We start from the raw sequence: 19,842 nt of genomic DNA on the forward strand, positions 1-19,842 counted from the left end.
ATTAAGAGGAAAAAAAACCTTCTGAGCAACATCTTACAAGTCTGACTCCCTTTTGTAATCATCAACATTTTCATGAGTAGGCCTAACTGTAATTTTATATATATATCATATTTTTTCTCTATATTTCTGTAATTAAATTACATAACGCTGTTACATGTAACTAGTTACTTCCCAACACTGGTTTTCTTTGGTGTTTTAAAATTTAAAACTGGAATTAACATTTTAATGTTTCATTTTAAAAGAATCCTGCTAGATAAAACCATTCACTGTTCACTCAAGCAACGAGACAGACGCAAAGATTTCTTGAAAAACCTATATTTCTTTTTCTACGACAAGAAGAGATAATTTAACACGTTTTCAGAATAACGCATTTAACAGGACATCTAATAACTACAGTTTTTGCTGAACACTGAACGCAGCCTATTCCTGAAAGTCTGGGAGGTGCCTGCGTTTCACTTTGACACAAGCACAGGCGCCACCAAGTGGTCTGTATGTGTCACTGGTGGAAGAATCATCCTTAGACAAATTTGTCTAATAAAAATTCCGAATTCAAAGTTTTATTGACGTTAACGTATCAACAGAAGATGTAAATAAATATTAAAAAGAAAAAGCACTCGATGTGGCCCTTTTCAGACTGTCAAATTATACAGAATATTAAAGTATAAAGATGCATGTTCAGTGTTTTGATGTTTTGGCTTGGTCATGGTGGAGCTAAATTTAAATACTGTTGGGTTGTTTCTGTCAGGACCATTGGATCATTCAGCTACAGTACATTGTTTTACTGCAAAGTACTACTATTAACTAATTATTGCAAATGAATGCAGTGGACTAAAAAAAATACAACCATTCTTTCTAAAAAAATAGAGTAGGGACATAAAACTGAAATCCTATAATAATAATAAAGAACCTACAATTGCTCTGAGCTTCAGGACTTGACTAAACAAGTACCACTAAGGGCTGATTTTACAGGGAGTCATAGTTTTGCTATTTGTATTTAGGGTCTGTTACTTTTTAAGTTGAATTTTTGTCCCTGCTTATCCTGACCATAACTACAGACTGGCTATGTAATAATATAAGCAGGACAAGTAATGGTTCAATGTGTCATGACAGCTATGATTTATTCAATACAGAGATGCATTCAAACATAGTCAAACAGAAATGATGCAACAAAGAAATAACTGTGTGCACTAGTTTCCCCTTGAAGTGACTCTACAGACCATGATGTAATGTTTCATGGAAATTTCAGTCCAAACATCGACTGCTTCAATTCTTTGCTCTCAGTGAATACAATGACTTGCTTCAGGTCAACCATGAGTCCCCAAAGCGGTGTCCCCCTTCAGCGGCCTCTCCACCTTCACAGTACTGGGGTCACATTCCAGCATCTCTCTGATCCAATCATCATCCAGCGCACCCTCTATGAACTCCTCCAGACTGATGATGGCTACAGACATAACAAGGACACACAATGATTACAGACAAAGCTGGCAACATTTGTTCTTCCCCCCTCAACCAACAGTATATCTGCAAGTGGTTTAACTTTATTTTTAAACTATTGTGTCATCAAAAATATACAAATACTGTACATGCAGGTGGAATATCAAATTCAAAATTCAAAATTCAAATGCCTGTGTACAGTGTTTACAGCACATATTTACTGTCCTGAAGGTCTGATTACCCTTTATATCTTTTAAGATCATTGTCACTCACACATTATGCAAGAATTATATATCTTGCATGCTTGGTTTGTTTAAAAAAAAAATTATACATTTTTAAAATATATATAGGTTCTTTATTCAGATGGAGAGACATATTCCTGACGAACACACAATAGATTGGAAAACAAATCTCTAATGTTGAAATTTGTTTTGCCACATTGCCCCCAGCTGTAAGGAACTGCTTTATATGTTTATTTATTTATTAATTTCCATCTCTTTCTCCTCAGTAAACCAACAGTTCCTATCTGTTGGTTTACTGAGGGGAACACACACTACATACCCCATGACTTTGAGGGCGAGTATGACCTCAAATAACACCAAATCATGTGTTCCAGCAGAAAGGGAAAATCATTTCCTCACCGTTATTGTCTTTGTCTAATCGCACAAATATCCTGTTGGTGCATTCTTCAGCTGTAAGTGGGTTGGGTTCGGTCAAAGCAGTGGCTACGCTCATCTTATACACAGCCTGTGAAGGAAGAAGAAAACACACACCTGTTGAACTGAATCTGTGGGTGTAGCATAAATAAATAAAGTGTGGTTTGTCATGGCTTGTACGTGTGCATCACTTTCTGGAAAAAAAAAAACTTCAGACAGCAACTCACCTGCATTATCTCCAGCATCTCCTCCTTCGTGATGGCTCCATCTCTGTCTTTGTCATAGAGCTTGAATGACCAGCACAGCTTCTCCACAGCTGACCCTTCTATAAGCATGCTGATGGCCATTACATACTCCCTGAAATCAACCACCCCATCCTGGAGTAAAGAATCCCTATTAAAATCCAACTTAATGATGCATTGTTAGATGGAATGGCATTCATTCACACCCTGTTGAGTCTAGAGGCAACACGTTTCCTAAAGCCCAATCAGATGTGATGATGAATGATGTGTGTAGTGCTATTCAGAGCACTTTACTTACTGCATTATTGTCCAGGGTGCGGAATATCTTTTCAGCATACTCTGCTGACTCACTGCCCACTGTTCCATTACAGAAATGCCTTTGGAACTCATGGAGAGTAATCAGCCCACTTGGACATTCATTAATAAACTTTCTATCACAAGAAAACATACAGAATACAAGTTTATGATAAAGAGGTGAGAAGAATTTATGTTATGAATGAACAAATGAAAACATAAAAGGTCATTGGAAAGACAAGTCAGATTTGGAAGAAGAGAAACATGCCCTTTAAATGTGAATTAAGAGAATTAAGGTCAACCCATCCTCAACCTTAGGAGATTACACTTGTTTATACGCTGGGATGTGAGTGCTAAGATAATTAGGCCAAATGATTTTTAACCAATTTACTAATGTAGCAAAGTGGAGCTAATCAGCACTGTGTAATCATGAAGAGTAGGACTGGAAGAGGTACTATTCCTTCATATAGTTTATATCAACTGCTCCAACAGCAGAATCAAATTGAGCAAAACGATTTAAAATAAATTAAGGATAGGTTCATAACTTTTAATGCCTGTCCTAAAACAATAGTCAGGTGTTCACAACAACAGACATGTTTTTCTAGCTGTAATCATTTCTCCTGTTCATACTGGCCACTAAGAGACCCCTTCATAATGCACTTTCAATCTAAGTGATGGATAATAAAATTCAGTAAATTTATTTGAAAATAATTTAAGGCTTTAATCAAATTAGTCAAATCAAGTGGATATAACTCAAAGTTTATTGCCCACTTTACTCCCAATTTATTGTTCACAATCTTTCCACTGAAGGTGAAATTTTTCTTTGACCAAAAGAAACTATAACTGTGGAAAATATCAACTTTATTTGACTAAATTAGGTGACTGAAGCCTCATATTACCTTTATATAAACTTTTTTGTACATTTTTGCTAAACAATTAGGACTTTGGATTTTGTCCATCATCACTTACATGGTAAACTCATTGTGAAGGGATTTCTTAATGGCCATTATAAACATGACTACAGCAATAAAAACACATGTCAGTGTTCCTGTGGACACGTGACTATTGTTTTAAGACAAGCTTGAACAAATGTTAACCTGTCCTTTAAAAAGGCAAAGGCCAAGTATCTGGTACATAATATATTACACATTACAATCAGACACCTAGTACTATATAGTAATAATAATAATAATAATAATATTACTTCTTGTGTATTTCTTCAGCTTTGACATTTTAAAGGCCAGATGAAAATCTTACCTGAACCACAACATAAGATTCTTCTCTCCTGCAGGGCAAAGTCGCAGCTTGGCCCATTCTGTAATGAGAGAGCGCCACTTTCACGCCTGACTTTATATACACAACAAATCCCAGCTTATGCCATGCTTTCTAAATTACACCAACTGCTGTCTTATCACATTTGACAAATTACTCCAAGCTAATCTCTTCAGAGCGAGAACAAAAAAGGTTACAAGTGGGTGCAGTCAAAGGCAAATGTAATTAGTCAAAAAGCAGACTGCTGCATCTCAAGCTGCCTCATTGCAAACAGAAGGCTGCAGAATTTTAGTGTAGAGCATCAGGAGATATTGTTGAGGTGTATGTTTTAGTGTATACAGATCTGTGTGTGTGATACTGCATGTTAACTGTAGTTTGATTGTACATGTATGCAGATATATTGAGTGTACATGTAGATAGCGTGCTGCTACACCGTTCTTGTTCTGTCAGAAAGGGTTTTTATTTGATACTTAGGGAAGTAGGGATATTTGAAAATATGGCCAAAGATCTTGCTAGGAGTAAAACTAATATTTATTGACAACATGACAGCCTGGGAAGACAACCCGGGAAGACAAATCAGACATGTTGATGGTAGCAGCAACAATGCAACAGACAAATACAGTAAGTGCTTCCTATTGAGCCCAAAAGTCAAACAAGAATGAACTTATAATGGCAAGAAGTGGTCAAATGGAAACAGTGACAAGCTCCCAGCTGCCCAATTTAAGCCCAAAAGTCAAGGTCCTTCCTCCTCTGCAGGGACATTTTCAACAAATTTTCAAAAACTAACCATACCATTAAAATCATATAAAATCTGCATGCAACTACACACAAAGCAGGGCATGAAATCAAAACAATGTCCCTAGTTTACAAAATCTATTGTTTTATTTAAAATGGAGACAGAAGCAAAATATGTGACCTCTCAGCAAGGTTGGTCACCACCAGAGAAGCTGAAGTGAAATCAGTGTTAGAGCAGTCTCACTACTCCAAGGAGAGAGCAGCTACAACAGTGCAATGATTGAACATGAAGACCAGGAACAAACATAATACAAAATGTACTTTTTGCCTTTTTTAAAAAAAAAGGACGAGCCTACGTCTATGGCACGACTCGGTGGCGAGTACTGAAGTCACCATGCACAGTTCCTGCTTCATCTGTGATCAAACTTCTTCTGAACTGAATTGATGATGTGCACAATATACCATGTTGGATCAAGTTATTCCAATGATACATACGAAAGCACAAATAGCCCTCCTTTCAGTCTGCAGAGGCGCCAAAGGGGAGGTGGACTCCGAAAATCAACACAGGTTTATTGTGTGTCCGAGCAGAAATGTCCAAAGGCACTTCGGACACAGGTAGGAGGGTCCTTATGAGTTCAGCTGCTCCATCCACAGGCTCCTCACAATTCAAGCATAATAGAGGATGATTCACAACTTTTCTTCCCTTGAAACAAGAGTGGAAAATCCTTAACATCCTCAAGAGATGACAATAAATCGTGGCCGGAGATATCAATATGAAATATTATATACTTGGGCAGAAATATAAACTAATGTTTGGGCTGACTGGTTTGGGTGTAAGTGACTGAGGGGGAAGGAACAGATACACATTTAAAACACTTTGGACTTGCTATCCAAAAGCCTTCGGCAGTGTATAGTACTCAAAATGATTAAATTATTTGATCAATGTAACAACATGCACAACGGTCTACAGGGTATCAGATGAGCTCAAAATCAACCTACCAAACTTTCACAAGATTATCTTCTCGTGTTCTTAATCAATATAGTTTGTAAAGTTTGCATTCATTACATGTTGAGAAAGGTTATAACTTGTCATAACTTGAAACAGAGCAAGCCAACCAAAGTGTTTACATGAAAACAATTTTAAATAACAGCCAATAATTTCCTACAACAGTAAGCTTTTTCTATTATTTGGCATCAGCGAGGCTTACTGCCAATTTTAACCATTTGACATGTGTTGGTAGATCTAAACTTTACCTTACAATCCCCCATAAGGCCATCTGGCTGCCACTTGACTCTCAGCCATGGCATCACTGAGAGATCACTCAAGACATCCTGCAGTCACCCCATGCAAAACAACATATCGTCACATCGTGTCTATCAATGTTTTGTTAGTAAAATCTGAGATGTGCAATTGTAAGCATGGGCAAAACTAAAGTCTAGATGAGGTAAATTGCAACTGGATCAAAAAGACTCATTGACTTATTCACATTCATATCACATGACAGCAGCAGGTCTTCTATCTGCATGATATGGGAGTGACATATACACAGAGGAAAAATGAAAATACCTTAAAGTTAAGGCTCCACAGAATTTATGGAATGATAGCTCTGCATAGCATAATCCCTTAATAAATGTATGCATGACAATGCTGACAAGCATATAAACATGAACGTGTCTTTTCAAAGACTGTCAGTGCATAAATATACATGAAAAAAAAAATCAAAGCTAAAGCTATGGCTTACCTGCAAGATCATAAAGCTGACATTAAGTGTAAGAAAACAATTATAAAATCATTACGCCACATAACAATGTAGTTGAATGAGTATGTAGGGGAAATATGTAAAACCTTTAACTGAAGGAAAAAATACTGCTACAGTTGGTAGGAACTCTGTCACTGTATGTTTATATGGGCCAGCTCTGTTTCCATCACTCCCTGAGTTATCACTTCTTCTACCGTCACACTCAGAGATCAATTTCAGACGCGTTTTGATAAAATGTCACAGATGTGAAATGGGTTTGCTGTTGCAACGTTTTACCAAACTTCCATTTCAGCACCTCTAAAGTGCCGTTTCGCTCTGTATGAAGTAGTGCTGTGCGCTGCTCACAAATCCATAGGAGCCTCCAGAACTGTCTGCTCTCCAACGCATCTATCAAAGTAGATCATGTCTGCCAAAAGATGTTAAATGTGGCAAAGAAAATTCAGTGCAGCCAATGCTGGAGCCTAAATGTCTATTGAAATATACATACTGAAAAATGAAAATATCCTATCAATGCAAACTATCCCTTTAAGACAGATATGGCCTGAAGACATGTTGTTTGCAAACATACCAAAATCACACAAATACAAATTGCCCAACTCAGTGTACAAGAGAGGAAATTAGTGGACTGTTTCCACGGAAAATGTTCAGATACTGACACATTAAGAGTAAATCTCTAAGCGTCACATCAATAGGTGACTCTCAAAGTTAGAGGTTGTGGAAGTGTGGTCTGCCGTAATACCTTGGATATCTACGGTTTGGATCCTGAGGGGGTCACAGAGATGGGCCAGGTTGTCAAAGTGTCTTCCTCACATTTTAATAAACATATAGTACCTAATCAAATTACAACCTTTAAAAAAAACAACCCCCCCCCCCCCCCCAAAAAAAACATGAATTGATTCAGTGCAATTTTTTTGCATCATCACTCCCAACCTCTGTTCAAGTGTAGGTGGAGGATTAAAACATAAGCAGGAATCAAGAGCTATTGTATATCATGTCGGTGTCATTTGTGTTCATCAGTTCTTTCACCTTGTGAGGCCTGTTTAGTAAAACAGAGGAAGCAGTGAGTGACAACGTCTCCGGGCAGGCAAACTGCTGTAAAGCTTTAGAGGCACGTCCTCCTCCGGACAACGAGGGAAAGCAGATGTCCCTTATTGTCGTCGATACCGCCACCTGTTACAGTAGCCATCCAAGGACTACACAGCTTATGTGGGAAACAGTAACTAATAAATAAAAAAAGATATTTTTATAAAATGAACGCTGCCTCTTGGAGAGAGCAGTCAAGCAGTTCTTGTCATCAAAAAACTGACCGTAGTGTTTTTCAGTGTGTCGCTGCATCACACTGTAAGAGCAGATTCTATAAAGACCAGTGCATCTCTTCAAAGTCTACAGCCTCGCCTAAGTTTGTGTCCGTCTCCAGGAGACTCATGATCACTGCCATGGCTGCTTCATCATTGCTAAGACTACTAAGGCCCGGTCCAACCACACTGTCCAAATCCAGCTGGGAATTCTCACCTGTGGCCAGATGGGGTGACAGAGAGATGGACATAGAGATAGAGAAAAAAGAAAAACAAGGTTATGGAGTTGTAAGAGGTAACAACTAGTTTTCAGGAAGTAATATAGAGCAGCGGGTATTACACACGTGTTCCAACACATAATTAATAAATGAGCTTATTAACAGGATCAGAGATAGTACCCATGAGTGCATCTCCTGAGAACGAAGCTCCCTGAGGTTCATTCTCAGAGCTGGGCTTTTCTGACATCTCCATATCTGTTGCCTCTCCATTTGGCACCTAGAGACCAAAAGAGTAACAAATTATATCCCTTGGCAGAAAAATCGCAAGAGTTTAGTCATGAGGTTACAAAAAAGCAGGAAAGGGAAGGCTAAACTATACCATAATTTTCCAGTGCATACAACTGATTGTTTCACATTATGGTTGTTTTATCTCTGAGAAAACCTTTTGCCACTTTTGACAAATGAATTAATATTCACTTCAGCATTTGGCCAAATATTGCGATAAAAATATTGTTTCATGTTATACTGAAAGGGGTCATAAGAGTCATGAAACTCTCTCTCTCTCTCACACACACACACACATACACACACACACACACACACACCCCTGTAGCACATAAGGTAACTATTTAACAAAATGTTTTCTATATTTAATGATGCATGTACAGTTGATTCATAGTTTACACTGACTTAATTTTGGACTGGGCTTATCTGTAAGTTTCTTGCAAGTTTTAGGGATGGAAACACTTTGTAAGAGCAGCAAACATTCATTGAAAAAGGCAGCAACAGAGAAGACATACAAACACAAGAGGCTCAATAATAACTGGGATAAATGCACCAATAAAAATATGCAAAAACTTACATTGTTGCTGACTTGATTGTGAGTTTGTGGAGACTTATCCAGTGGTAAACTGAATGGACTGACATTACCACTGGACGGAGATGAATTCATCCTAAAGTAACACAAATCAATTTAAAAATGCACACAGTCACATCTACAACAACAGATAAGCATACCAATTGCAGCTGTAACAACACTCCAGCATTAAAGTAGATGTGCCTAAAATGATGTCGATCACTGTTACAAAAACTAAAGAACACGTGCTCTGTTGTGATATCACACCTATTGAAATCCAGCAGCTCATTGGCAATCTGCGTCCCTATACTTCCAGCATATATCATAGTTCCAGGTGTGGTGGAGATGCCTGGTATAATTGGGAGGGACTTCTTGCCATCTTCTAACAGAAAAAACAAAAAGGGTTACAAAAGGAATAGATATACAGTATATAACACACAGTGGACGACTACCACACAATCTGCACTTTTAATTATGCATCAGAGATATCAATGATAGAATATCTCCATAGATTGCATCATTTTTCCATTTCAACTGACCATCAGATGTCTTGGAGTTGCTTGTCTGTTCACTCTTGCTCCCCGATCGACTTGTTCGACTGTGATCATGCCTTGTCATGAGATGGTAAAACAAGTGGATCTCTGATTAACATACATCTGTCTCAGGCATATATTTAGGTGATTGATTAGGGGATTGAAGCGTATACTTACGATATGACTGTGTTAGTTGACACTATGTACTCTACTTCTTTGGTCCAGGGATTTACAAAACTAAACCACTGACTTTGCAGAGTGACAAACGAGCCGTATTTTGTTTTGAACTTGTAGCAGTTTGTCTCTATTTTCTCTTTACTGCGCAGCACTGTGGAACAGAATCAGTGAGAGGATGTGTTAGAAACATTGGAAATGATGCACGCTATCTGGTGAGTGTTAGTACACTACAATTGAATTTCAACACGCAGAGGACCAGCGGTCATTAAGTATGGGGAAACCATCAAGATTCTGAAGTACAGTGACCAACTTAAATGAACATATCAAGATAATAGAAATGTTTAAAGTGATGTACCTGCAGTTCACCACTGAAGTTGTCTTCAAAAGTGAAAATTGGACCACTGTACACTGAAAAATATTATTTACCTTTTCGATGTCTATCAGCTAAATGCGGCAAGTCATCTTGATGGAAGTACTCATAACATGACGTCCCAAGCAGTTCTTGTGGAAGATAACCAAGAATGGTTGTTGCCCTGTGACAAAAAGTGACAAAGTCAGGAGTTAAAAGAGTTTAAAATGTCCAATTCATAACAACGGAAAGGTTTCTTTGAAGGATATTTGAAATTGAGACATTTGTGACTCATTTAACTATGTGGCGAGACATACAGACTGTTTATTCATGAACACTATTACTCATGACATTGACTGAATAATACATAAACCAATATGTCTTTAGAACATTTTCAAAGTCCTGTCCCTCTCTAAAAAGTTATTTTGCACAAAGTTTTCACAACTATTTGTACTCTCATCAAAAAGATTCATGAACATTATGTCAACAAATCCACACATTGCATCTGGCTCTTCCTTCCTGCAACAAACAAAGCTACAGCCACGGATTTACCAGACAAATAAAAGACATTACCCCCTTATCAACATTTTTAAAAAGTCTACCTTTGATCGACAAAGGTGAATTTTCCATCCATGGCATAACGTGTGATGAACTCCGTAGCTTTAACTCTGACTTCTCCGTTAACTTGAGGAGATGAGTGGGAGTGGACGCGTCCCACAGCCACCAGACAGCTGAAATGAGAGCTATCCTGCTTATCTGCCTCACCCTCCCCTTCTGCTCCCAACTGACTGGTAGGCCAGCTGCGCATATAACCTGAACAGTGAACTGTGCAGTACTTCTGCGATTCTGTGGGCAGAAATCACAAAATACACACATTAATCTAAATGCATCTGTCTCTTTACACCAATACTTCTCATCAATGGAAATGTATTAAATATATAAATATTATATTAGCTGTTACACATAAAGTAAAACAATTCAATCTCTGAATGTACAAAGGTGATCCACAGAATATTTTTTCAACCTTTCTTTTTGGAGGTGCTGGCTTGGAATTCCTTCTCCACTTTAACAGAAACTTTGTTGTACTTCATGCGGCAGAAGAAAGAGCGCCGTGCACCCGAACACAGCCGCGCTGCACCAACTGGGAGGTCAGCCTGGACCTGCAGACCGGCTGGGGACACAACAGAAACATTAAAAATGTTCTTTCACTCTCACACACACACACACACACACACTCACACACACAGAGACAAAAATAAATGCTTTACTTTTAGCGTCTATTAGACGTTCGCGAGGGTATAATTCAGAAGCGGACAGCTGCTCCTTCACTTTTCCCATGTCCTTAGGGTGTATGTAATCAAACAAGCTCTGTCCAATCAGCTCCGCCTATAGGAAGAACAAACAGCTTGTCAAACTAACCTATCAAAAGGTTCCCATGCTGATTAAAAGAAATGTCAAAAGCATTCTGCATCTAAAGTTATTCCTGCTGACAAATAACATATTCAACAAAGCACATTGATTATAGATCGTTGACCCCGGAGCACACCAGATACTGTGTGAAATAGCAGGGAATTATATAGTTTCATTACACTGCACTCCCACATTCAGTGAAAATGTAAATGCACATCTTCATTTTTGTCATCAAAGCCGTCATGTGTGTCTACTGAGGATTTCTTTCTTTCTGTATTTTGAATTGAAGTGTTTAGAAAACCCTAAAACATGTCACAGGATTTCAGTAGCACTAGAGACTACTGTAACAGTTTTAGTTAAACTATAATACCTGGAATTCATAATTTAGGATTCATATATTTATCCAAAAAAAGTTAAGACACATTGATATGCTTTTTTAAATTTCATAATACAAATACATAATTTGTGTGGAATTATGTGAAATATGTGCACACAGTGACAAACATGTTGCGGCAGGCCCATGGTTGGCTGGTCAGTTGGTGATGCTAGGACAAAGTAATCCATCTGGTGTGTCCGGGGGTTTCAAATGAACAAAAACGCTGCAGATACAGCAACAAAAGTAAAAATGTTACCCGACTATAATTTAAAATCTTCGTGACGGACTCTGAGACAAAAACTATTTTCCCACGATCACAGCCCACTACAAACAGGAACCCATCTGCAGCCTGCACAACAAAGAAACATGGGGGAGAATAAGGGGATCCAATGTGATGACATGGTCAAGACAAAAATAAGAGGCCATTGAGCAAATGTTTGTATTTTAATTATATTTTAATATATTGTATTCAGTGTATATATTTCAACTAAATCAAAGCATTGTAATCATTATCATCAAATTATGTTGCTCTCTGCGAATGACAATCAACAACAAGGTGAACAATTAACTCAGAAACTAATTAAAACAGAAATTAATCTTATATTAAAATGATTTTGTATCTATATTTTTTTTCTGGTGAACATAACCCACAGTAAAGCAGAGGCACTGCCACTGGTAGAAGTTAACAGTCTCAGTGGTGGCTAATGACTTGAGTTGAGTTTCTTAAATGCCACATAAATATTTAGCTGTCCTTGTCAGTGTGTTTACCTTAAGGACAAGGTGTTTGAGTTCCTCGTCAGGAAGGAATGATGGTTTGTAGTTGGCTTCAGAGAAGGAGCTTGCTGAACCTTAAAAAAACATACAGACATATATGCTACACAGCCAGTCCAATGTAAGATCATGATCACATTACATTTAAAAGAATTGAATAACTGTTTATTACAACTTGAATCTTCTTTTCAAAGCTAAACAGTACACTGTAGTATGTTTCTGAAAACATCTGAGGCGAGTAAAAGCCAATGCAGGAACAGAATATTGATTCATATTTGATCAGCGAGGCCTAGATTGATTTGAGTTTTGGGAGCCGGCCACTTTGTGCTGGACAGTACTTTGCATAAAGTTGAGGTCAAGTTATTATTATGCAAATTCAGATACAGTGGTTGGTCCGTTAACTTGCAGTGCTGTATCCATCATGCACCGCGCAGCTGGACCTCCTGCTCTTCATAGAAAATTAATGGGGTCCGTTAACAGATTTGGTGTGTCTGCTCCATTAAAACAATCCAGGTTTTGAAGGACCTTGTAAATTAGCCCAGGCAACAGGCAAACTGTCCACGATTGCCAAGAAGTTGACAGCCAGACTTTATGGAACAGCTTTAACTTTCCATACAATGCTGTAGTTTTCTCATTCAAAATATTGTGTGCCCTGACTCAGTTTTACCTATAAATAATATAGTTTATAACCCTGATGTCTGACTGCTCATTTCTTTGCCAGGTGACTTTTGTTGTAGTTATATTGTCCCCTTCCCAAATTTCAGCAACTGTTGTATTCAACATTGTAATGAAAAGGACTTCGTCTTTAGAGCCAAACATTAAAGTAGTACAAAAGGTAACACCCCCATACATGGATTGGCTCTGTACCTTTGAGAGATTTGAGGTGCTGCACGGCCATTCTGAGCACAGTGAGTTTGTCCAGTTTACGAGACATGGGATTACAAGTAGGAATCATGGCTGATAGCTTGTCAATGAGATTGTTCATTTTGTCTCGTCTTCTCTTCTCAATTTGGCTGTGTGGTTCCCTGCAGAGAGACAAATCAAGAAATGATTCAGTAGAGTCAAAGGAGTTCTGTCCTTTCACTTTATCAGCCATCCACATTTGTTTTTAAATTTAGTTAACATAGCAAGAACAAGAGAATGTTTTATAAATGTGGTGTCAAATAGCACCCACCTGAAGCATTTAATTTTGACATGTTGGTCCTCATCATCTGACCTGGAGAGAAGAAAAATAAAAATGTATACATGGCAAATGCATAATAGCACTAAACATGGTCAGTTTTCAGTCTTTCATTAGCACACAGTACCCGTTTTGGTCGTCTTCCATATCTGCGTCAATGATGGAAGCAGATTTTGTTTCCCTGTGAAGAAAATTATTGACTATCATTAGCAACAAGTATGAATTATAGGGGTGTGACGAGATCTCGTGCCATGAGATCTCGCGAGACCAAAATGTGAGGATATTTCTCAGCGAAGTGAAATTTGTCTCGCGAAGCTATAATTAAGGGGCACCAAAAAAAAAAAAAAAAAAAGACCATCGTTTTTTTATGGCTCATTCGCACTTCATGTCTTCATTAACCTTGTTGCAGCTTCTACCTGTTGAGAAGATCTCAGTCAGAAGTATGAGATGAGGAGAGGACCAGGAGCAGGTTAACTGCAGGTCTCTACACTGAGTCTGAGATAGGAGGAGCAGAGGAATCTAGCGCAGCTATGGAAGCCTAATGCTGCCAAAAGTAAAATGAGTCACACTACCAAATTATAACACAATTTATATGTTGTTCTACTTGTGTATTTATGTGATACAGGATTTGTGCAATTTACTTTTATTTCTGTGTTTTTTTATTAGCAATATGTTATAATTTGTAATAAGATTCTTTATTTAATTTATATTTATATATTAGAATTGTTTCTACTCTTAATAATTTACTTGTTGGTATTTGTAATTGTATCCAACTTTTGTATTTATGGTTGTTATTTCCATAAATACCAAAATCTATAAAATATCTATATGGGGATACCTTTTACAGTGCTGCATATGATAATTATATATTTGGAAAGTAGAACTTAAGTGATTCATTAAAGAATGATTAGTTAAAACATTTCAATTCAATTTCCATTTTGTGAATTTCAAATAAAAGAACAGTCATGTATTTCCTCATTGAAGTTTTCTTATAGTTAAAATCTCGTCTCGATCTCGTGAACCCAATATCGTGTCTCGTCTCGTGAGCTGAGTGTATCATCACACCCCTAATGAATTAACATCATATTTCCCTTTAAGCCAAATAACATTCATACTTACTGGTTGTCCATGCTGCCCTTGCGCTTCCGGGGCATCTCCATGCTGAAGGACATGCCAGAAGATGAGGATGGAGTCATCATGCCAGACAGAGAGAGAGAACTGTTTTGGTTTTCTTCAACCAGCACATCTTCTGAAAGACAAAAAATGAAATGAGCTGCTTACTGCTTGTAAAAGGGTGAGGACTTAATTACATTTACAAGCACATCAATACATCACCCTGCACAACTGCACTACAAGCTATAAATCAGTCAGATTGTATTTCCTCAGATCCAAAGCGATAAAGAATTAAATAGTTGCATTATCATTTGCAGGACTGGCCTAAACACGATCACAATGTTCTCATTAGGAGCTCAAAATGTATCTTTGGCAACACAAACAGCCTTGATGGGCAGTTACTCGAGGCATGCATCTGTCAAACTGCTCCTTACAAATGGTCCGATATGAGTCTACAGAGAAGCAGGAACAGTGTTAATTAAGAAACTCAGACTGAAGAACAGAAACAATGAAGATGCCCAAATAATTCACCAGTCAGAAAACTGCTATACCAGAGCAACAGTTCCCATACCAATTACATTTCAATACTATAATATTATAGATGAAAAGGCATGCATGTGTGACATTAGCTTGGTATTTTATGTTCACAATTTGCTGTATTTAAGAGGTTTTTTTCCCTCAATAATGTCAGTTTTTAAGACAGATGTTCTGACATTTTGTTTTTGTTCTCCGTATTAATGCTTTAAAATCTGCTTCACGTCCCTGTACACCCCGACAAATGACAAATAAATACATTTGAAAAACTCTCTCTCTCTCCACAGCGCGCTACATTTGCTCTACCAGAGAGCTATTTAGCTGCAAACATTACATTATAATAGGACTCTGAATGACATAAATAATTTCATTACTGCCCGATCACGTTACCAGAGACCAAAAAGCTATGTCTCCAAGTTGATTTTCTATTTTGTGCAAACAGCCAAAACAACCACAAGTATCTAATTTACAAAATGAAACACAAGTAAAACAGATCCTCACATTGGTTTATGAATATAACCAACTTAAGTTTAATACTGCATGAAATACAACGTTCAAAGATGTCTCTCAATTCTTCTCGTTTGTTGACTAATCCAAACTCCTTTTCACATGTCGTGGAAGTCAGCAGCAGGTGACTTTAATGAAGAAGTGTTAATCAGTGAAATCACCTGCTGTCATCTCAGCTGGAATGAAATCTGCACGTGCTTAACTCTCCATGGCTCGTGAGAGAAGACATCTGGAACTAAATGACTGATCCAACTAATCGTTTCAGCCTAACATCCTACATTTAACCCCAGCTAAAAACAATCCCTCACAGCTAGTCAACCTTTAAACGGCTATCCATGTGCTGAATGAATGTTGTCACTTGCTCACAGATGTCTCCATGTGAATGAACTCAGGGATCTGTGAACAGAGATTAGTCGAGCCCCAGCTGCTGTAGTGGAGCTGTTCAGAGGTTACAGAGAACATATCACAGCTCTACTGCGCTCTCCTCAATATCTCCGCAGCCTCTCGTTTACTGGAGCATGATGTGGAGCGGCTGTGACTTTGATTTAGTCCTGGCCTCAGAGGTGAATGTATGTATGTATGTATGTGTGTGTGTGTGTGTGTGAAAGGGAAACTCGAGAGAACGGCACGAGACAGACCAAATGTGGCAGATATCCATAGCACCTATTTTTAACGCCGCTCCACAGACCCTATGACCCAAATAGCAATTAAAAGATCAGCAACAACCTGATTTTAATCCTACTACCCATGTACAGATTTGGAGGATAACAAGGTTGGAGAGAAGACAACTAGATGAATGGACATCAGGCTAAGCAGACATCCCTCTCTCCAACTCACGTGTCCGTTTACTTGTTCATTCATTCAATCCTTGAATGAGCATCTGCTTCACTTAAGTAGCCCCACGCCCGGCACTTCCTTGTCCCTTTGTCTTGCAGTAATAAAAATGACTCATTTCGAGACATAGTTGAACAGATCAATTTTGGTCTTTTGCTCTTTGGGACAAAACTGCAACCAAAATGTAACTAAATGGTCACATTGTTCATATTTATACACGATCAAAACAGAGTAAAAAATGTGGACAGTTTGGTCCAACTAGGTCAGTTATTCATACAGACACAGCAGGGATGTATCCAGTAAGTCCGCAGTCTGCCATTGTTGCCATCTGAACTGCCCGATTCGATAACCCTCGAGTTGCCATCAAACATTCATGCTATTATGACACACACTGGTAGGATACTAATTAGTGTGCTGTTAGGGAACAACATGTTCTATGGAGAAACAATCTGAATATGGACACAGAGAAGAGACGTCTAGGATGTTTTACTTGATGATTTCAACATGGTACATGACTATATATGTGGAAAAACTTACAACTCTTATCTGAAAACGACTGGTTTCATAAGGTTAAGGCAAAATGTTGCAACCTGATGGGGAATTTCAATAAATATGTCAAATCAATTTCTAATTCAGAGATAGTTTCAAAAAAGGTGAAAATCTCTATTAATGTAGTAGTTTCCTCAGAACAATAGAAAATTCATTGATAGCAGCTCCAGGTCACATACTGTAAGCCACTACTAGCAAAAACACTTGAGTCTGTACAGCTGACTGAATCCAGTTGAGTTGTATTTTAGACAATGGTGCCATCAGGTATGACAAGAAACGATAAAATAAGATTAAATCTCCAGTTCTGCTTTGCTGATTGATCCTTTTTTTAAATTCTGTCTTAAATAGTGAATCTGATGATGCTAAACCAGACTGTACTCTGTTGTTTGGTTAACTCATTTAGAACCAATTCAAGCACACAGTGGTTGAAGTTAAGCTTCAAAATCTTTCTCTATTGGGTCCAGCTTTAATAGCCAAATCCAGAAAGATATAAATACAACAGTTACAATTCAGTAAATAAATAACATCTATAAACCATTCTTAAACAAAAACCAGGCAGTTTTAATTTTACATTTAAAGATTTCAACACCTCAGCTGGTCTGAGATGTTCATCAGACTGACTTTATCTTTCCAGTTAAGTGATTACTGTTAGAGGTTGCCTACCATTACAACTTGACTGAGTTCATTTCACAGGATGATATTCCATTTACACAGGCCTGATGAGGACACTTGAAGTCTCCATTGCACACATACTGAGAATGGACATTAAAGTATAGTAGTACACATCTTGAGTCCAGTAGTTAAAGTTGCAATAAATGACATTTAGCTCCACTAGACCACTATTTGCCATATAAAGATATAGCCTAGTGGAGTCAGTCCATAGTCACACTCCCTCTGTGTATGTGTTGTAATCTGAGCTTCTCTGTTTTTTGTTTTGATAGCAAGTCTGATCGCACATGTGTGTCACTGCATGTGACTCCCAATTTGTTCTCTACATCCATTTTCAACATGTGAGCCGTGTCACACACTTTTTCAAATGACAGCTAAACAGTTCATTACAATATGTTTGACTACCTTTGAGGCAAGAAACGGGCAAAGTATTAACAGAATCTTCCTCAAAAAGACCCCCCCCCCCCACACACACACACACACATTATGGAGTAAATGACAAAATGACACGCACATTTATTATTATTATTATTTTGATCTGAAATGCTGTCTCTAGGGTGACATCTAGTGGGGCTGAATGTTGTATATTGCATCTTTAAACTTTAGAAAAGAACAATATTTGCCTAATTATCAACTCTGACCATTTTTAATAAAGGGAGAAGAAGTAATAGGTGTCATTTTAAGGATTTTAAAAAAGATAATTAATCTTCTTTAGGTTTTTAGTGGAAAACCTATACCAGACACAGGAGGAAATCTTGGGTAAAGGATCGGAGTACTTGTTCCACCACTGAGTCACTATGTAAAGAGACCATGACTGTGTTTTTTTTTTGTTTTTTTTTTACAGAGTGAACATAGGCTACAGTTCATTGAGATGAATATATCGCTGAACTGGTTCAGCCGTCGGGGTGAATCTCGACAGGCCTAAACAGTAGGTAGCGCTAACGCTGGTTAAGTGTGACACCCATTTGTCAGGAAAAAAAACACAGACTCCCAAAGTGTCAAAAAAATATCCACAGTAAGAATTTGTGAAGGACTGTAAAAAAACACATCCAACAGACTCGGCTTATTTTGAGACCGTTGCCTTGGTAAACAGGCCTCGCTGCTACCATTGCTAAGCTAACACTTGCAAGGTTTTGTCTTTGAGGTTGTCGTTTGACAGACACCAAATACACTCGATTTAAATGTTAAAATCGCAAATGACAAGCCGACACACGGTTATAGTCTGCACAACACGGTGGTGATATGATAAACAACGCTGTCCAGAGTTACATAAATGGCGTAGAGGGCGAGTTTGCTCTACTGATCTACTGACCCAGTTTCGGAATAGCGCAAAGTTACCGTCGACCGCTGATTGATTGCCAGAAACACTCTTCTCTGGTTCATCTCAGCGCCACACAGCCGTCGTGTCAGCCAATATGGTCATTCAAAAAGGTTAAAAAAAACAAGCTTATGAATGTTCAAATTACCTGCCGGTTCGCCTCCCGCTCTGTCACCGCCGCCAGCCGCTGCATTCCTGGCCGACATGGCTATGGCTGGAGCCAGAGCCGGAGCCGGAGCGCTGTGGCTCGGGACTCCAATGCATGGATGAGGCGGTCCAATGCTCCGCGGTGTTGCTGTGTTAATTGGACAGTTTGACGGGGATCCGAGCCAGGGTCAGATTATTACTGTGCCGTAGCTACGCTGAATGTAGATCGCGCAGAAAACGTGCACAAAGGTGGCCGCGGTGTAATCAGGACAGTGTGGAGACAGGACGCGGAAGACAGTACACAGTCTCCTCCTACAGGCGCACCAGAGTCACCGCTGCAGTTTTACTGCTCCGGTGCTCCCTTCATGACTTCCAGGAAAAAAATCCCTCTTGTTTAAATGGCCAGAAATATGATATACCAAAATGAGTCCATCTCTTGCATGTAATTCAAGTAACGCATGAAATGGAAACTAATTGCAAATAAATTATAAAAAATTGGGTGTCCTTCACTTTAATCTGCTCGTCCATTCTTTTGGCCCCATTAAGCCAGGTATTTCTTTGCTATAGCTAAAATAACTATAAACAGGCGAATAGCTACAATTAGGCTATAGTT

The 19,842-nt window shown here is 38.4% G+C and overlaps 2 protein-coding genes across 5 annotated transcripts; both read right to left on the bottom strand.

Moving 5' to 3' along the window:
* Positions 1-1,201: 1,201 nt before the first annotated feature.
* Positions 1,202-6,797, bottom strand: si:ch211-245j22.3 (uncharacterized protein LOC563798 homolog). Its single transcript, XM_053319936.1, has 5 exons — positions 6,739-6,797; positions 2,631-2,763; positions 2,318-2,467; positions 2,076-2,181; positions 1,202-1,441 (listed from the first exon to the last, which is right to left on the bottom strand). Exons 1-5 carry the CDS (start codon positions 6,795-6,797, stop codon positions 1,305-1,307), a joined length of 585 nt encoding a protein of 194 aa, XP_053175911.1. The 3' UTR covers positions 1,202-1,304.
* Positions 6,798-7,278: 481 nt separating this feature from the next.
* bmal2 (basic helix-loop-helix ARNT like 2) lies at positions 7,279-19,494 on the bottom strand. Of its 4 annotated transcripts, none has more exons than XM_053319105.1 (17): positions 19,231-19,494; positions 14,678-14,804; positions 13,686-13,739; positions 13,553-13,594; positions 13,246-13,403; positions 12,376-12,455; positions 11,864-11,956; positions 11,090-11,207; positions 10,846-10,992; positions 10,424-10,667; positions 9,899-10,005; positions 9,473-9,623; positions 9,302-9,372; positions 9,030-9,144; positions 8,769-8,859; positions 8,087-8,183; positions 7,279-7,905 (listed from the first exon to the last, which is right to left on the bottom strand). In XM_053319105.1, exons 1-17 carry the CDS (start codon positions 19,286-19,288, stop codon positions 7,748-7,750), a joined length of 1,911 nt encoding a protein of 636 aa, XP_053175080.1. In that variant the 5' UTR covers positions 19,289-19,494; the 3' UTR covers positions 7,279-7,747. The 4 variants fall into 4 exon arrangements, with proteins under 4 accessions (XP_053175080.1, XP_053175079.1, XP_053175078.1 ...); XM_053319104.1 differs by having other exon boundaries at positions 9,030-9,141; positions 14,678-14,807; XM_053319103.1 differs by having other exon boundaries at positions 14,678-14,807.
* Between the last annotated feature and the right edge of the window lie 348 nt (positions 19,495-19,842).

The sequence above is a fragment of the Scomber japonicus genome, chromosome 5 (assembly GCF_027409825.1).
Source record: "Scomber japonicus isolate fScoJap1 chromosome 5, fScoJap1.pri, whole genome shotgun sequence".
Classification (NCBI taxonomy): domain Eukaryota; kingdom Metazoa; phylum Chordata; class Actinopteri; order Scombriformes; family Scombridae; genus Scomber; species Scomber japonicus.

Coding starts and splice junctions, on each gene's coding strand:
- si:ch211-245j22.3 (XM_053319936.1), bottom strand. CDS start 6,797: ATGATCTACTTTGATAGATGCGTTGGAGAGCAGACAGTTCTGGAGGCT. Junction 2,764..6,738: donor CTGGAGGCTCCTATGGATTT/GTGAGCAGCGCA, acceptor TTCTTGTGATAG/AAAGTTTATTAATGAATGTC. Junction 2,182..2,317: donor AGATGCTGGAGATAATGCAG/GTGAGTTGCTGT, acceptor CTTCCTTCACAG/GCTGTGTATAAGATGAGCGT.
- bmal2 (XM_053319103.1), bottom strand. CDS start 19,288: ATGTCGGCCAGGAATGCAGCGGCTGGCGGCGGTGACAGAGCGGGAGGC. Junction 13,740..14,677: donor AAGGGCAGCATGGACAACCA/GTAAGTATGAAT, acceptor TTTTCTTCACAG/GGAAACAAAATCTGCTTCCA. Junction 10,006..10,423: donor TTCACCTTTGTCGATCAAAG/GTAGACTTTTTA, acceptor TTTTTGTCACAG/GGCAACAACCATTCTTGGTT.